At 34.5% G+C, this 1,989-nt stretch overlaps 1 protein-coding gene across 1 annotated transcript in view; it reads right to left on the bottom strand.

The window, feature by feature from the left end:
• The window catches only part of LOC106529634 (rho guanine nucleotide exchange factor 7), a gene marked incomplete at its 3' end in the record, with an annotated part of 13,227 nt that overhangs the window by 10,182 nt on the left and 1,056 nt on the right, over nt 1-1,989 (bottom strand). Inside the window, 1 exon segment of the mRNA XM_014025111.1 lies at nt 1,066-1,149. Coding sequence (XP_013880565.1) covers nt 1,066-1,149 — 84 coding nt within the window.

Here is a 1,989-nt window from a genome sequence, read left to right as displayed (position 1 = left end):
TATATAGCCTAATTTATTGGAACTAACCTGGAAAAATAAATATGAAAGTCAATTAAAATATAAAACAGGAGATAAAGTTCTCCTTTTTTTATTTAATTGGTGCATTTTACGTGTATTTATTTAGTGGTTCATATAATTCTGCTTTTATTTCTAATTATGTCAGTTTTGGTCCTCCGTACTGCAGAAGCCTGATAATCATCTATTCATTCATATCAGGTGTGTTGGAGCAGAGAAACAAGTAAAACATGCAGGGCTGCGGCCCTCCAGGACAAGGATTGTCCATGCCTGCGTCTATTCTTTTGGTCCTTTACACACACTTTTAATTACTTTTATACACAATCATGTATTATAGCTTTGTTGTTATTTTATGTTATGGTAGAGAAATGTCCTCAACGTGCAATGTTGACGGGAATGACTGCAGAGCTGAAACATAACTAGACATGAACACTGTGGACAAAGTGAGTTTCAAAGAACTGGAAGTAGACATGAATATACAGTATATCTTGACCACAATGCATTGCAAAATACTGTGTTTGTAAACGCAAAAAGGTCCAAAGCCCAGTTGTGATTGCTGCTCATGTTTGTTGATGTAGCCTACTATTGAGCTGTTTTGAGCTGTTTACTTAGTTGTTTTATTATCCCAATACACAGACTCCTATAAAATATGTGCTTCCTCCTTGTCGTGAGCTTTGAATGACAACAGATCTGAGATTAGATCTAAAAGTACACAAACACTGATTATAAATCAGTTCTGCTATTTCTGGGGGAGAATTAGAGCAAAAACATGTTATTAGTAATGACTTTTTGTGTGCTCCAAATCTATAAGATAAGGATGCTAAAACAAAATCCAGCTTATTGTCTAATGTCTAAGAAGTTTGTCCTGAGTGATAGGATGAATTAAAATAATTAAAGTCAAGCTAACTTGTAATTACACGTCAATATTTCCACTAACAGCCTTTAAACACAAGAACGGCTCAACAGTAGATGCTTACAGAAAAACTGAGAAGATAAATACGTTTTTTAGATGAGTTTTAAATCCTACTTGTATCGTTTGATGCGACTCACCTCCACACCGAAAGCCCCGCAGCCTTTAAYGAACTCGGTAATATTCCTCTGACACTCGCTGTCGCTCCTCGGCTCCTGGAAAAACTACCACCGAAACAAAAAATACAAAAATAAATGAGCTTCAAACCATTGGCTGACATATAACCAAGCTCCTAACAGAAGTAGAGAGGGTGTTTCTWGCTTGAAAGCAACCTAAATTCAGACGGTGCTCTGCATGCACTTGCTGCTTTCCAGGATCAAAGTAAGCTAATAAATCCCAGTTCCGGTTTCAGCTTTCAAAATAAAAGAAACATTCGTTCAAATGTTTTTATTTTATTTTATTTTATTTTATTTTATTTTATTTTATTTTATTTTATTTTATTTTTAATGCATACATTATTTAACAATTAGAGCAGCAAATCAAGAAAAATCATTACATTACCGATTTCAGAAGAATAATAAGTATCATTCCCTACATACTTAACGTGTATATTTAATCTAATTTACAATTGAGCAACGTAAAAAAAGACAAAACAAGTTCAAAATGTTGCACACCATAACCTGAGAGAGTAATAAAGTTGCTACGAAGCTGCGATGCAAATAGAACCAGTGAATTTATTTTGAAAAGGTGCTTTCCCTTTTGTTTGGTTCTTTTCTTGGGTAAATCCTATTATTTACCAATAAACAGACTACTATACGTTACTACAGGAAAGAAGGATTGTTGGTACCACAGTTCTGGTTCTGGTGGCCTTTAGTAAAATATACAGAACTGTTCTGGTCCACCTCAGTTTTAGCCTGGAGTCATCTGACACAGTTGTAATACACTGGAGAGATGACAGGTTTTAATCAGGTCACATTTCCACATGACTTGTTACAGTTCATCCATGATTTTCACAACCACAGACAGTTAAAAGTATTTTATTTGATGAAAAATCACAATAACAG

Source organism: Austrofundulus limnaeus, unplaced genomic scaffold (genome assembly GCF_001266775.1).
Source record: "Austrofundulus limnaeus strain Quisiro unplaced genomic scaffold, Austrofundulus_limnaeus-1.0 Scaffold457, whole genome shotgun sequence".
NCBI classification, from domain to species: Eukaryota; Metazoa; Chordata; class Actinopteri; order Cyprinodontiformes; family Rivulidae; genus Austrofundulus; species Austrofundulus limnaeus.
The sequence above is the reverse complement of the archived record's forward strand: the minus strand, read 5'-3'. Positions and strand labels throughout refer to the sequence as shown.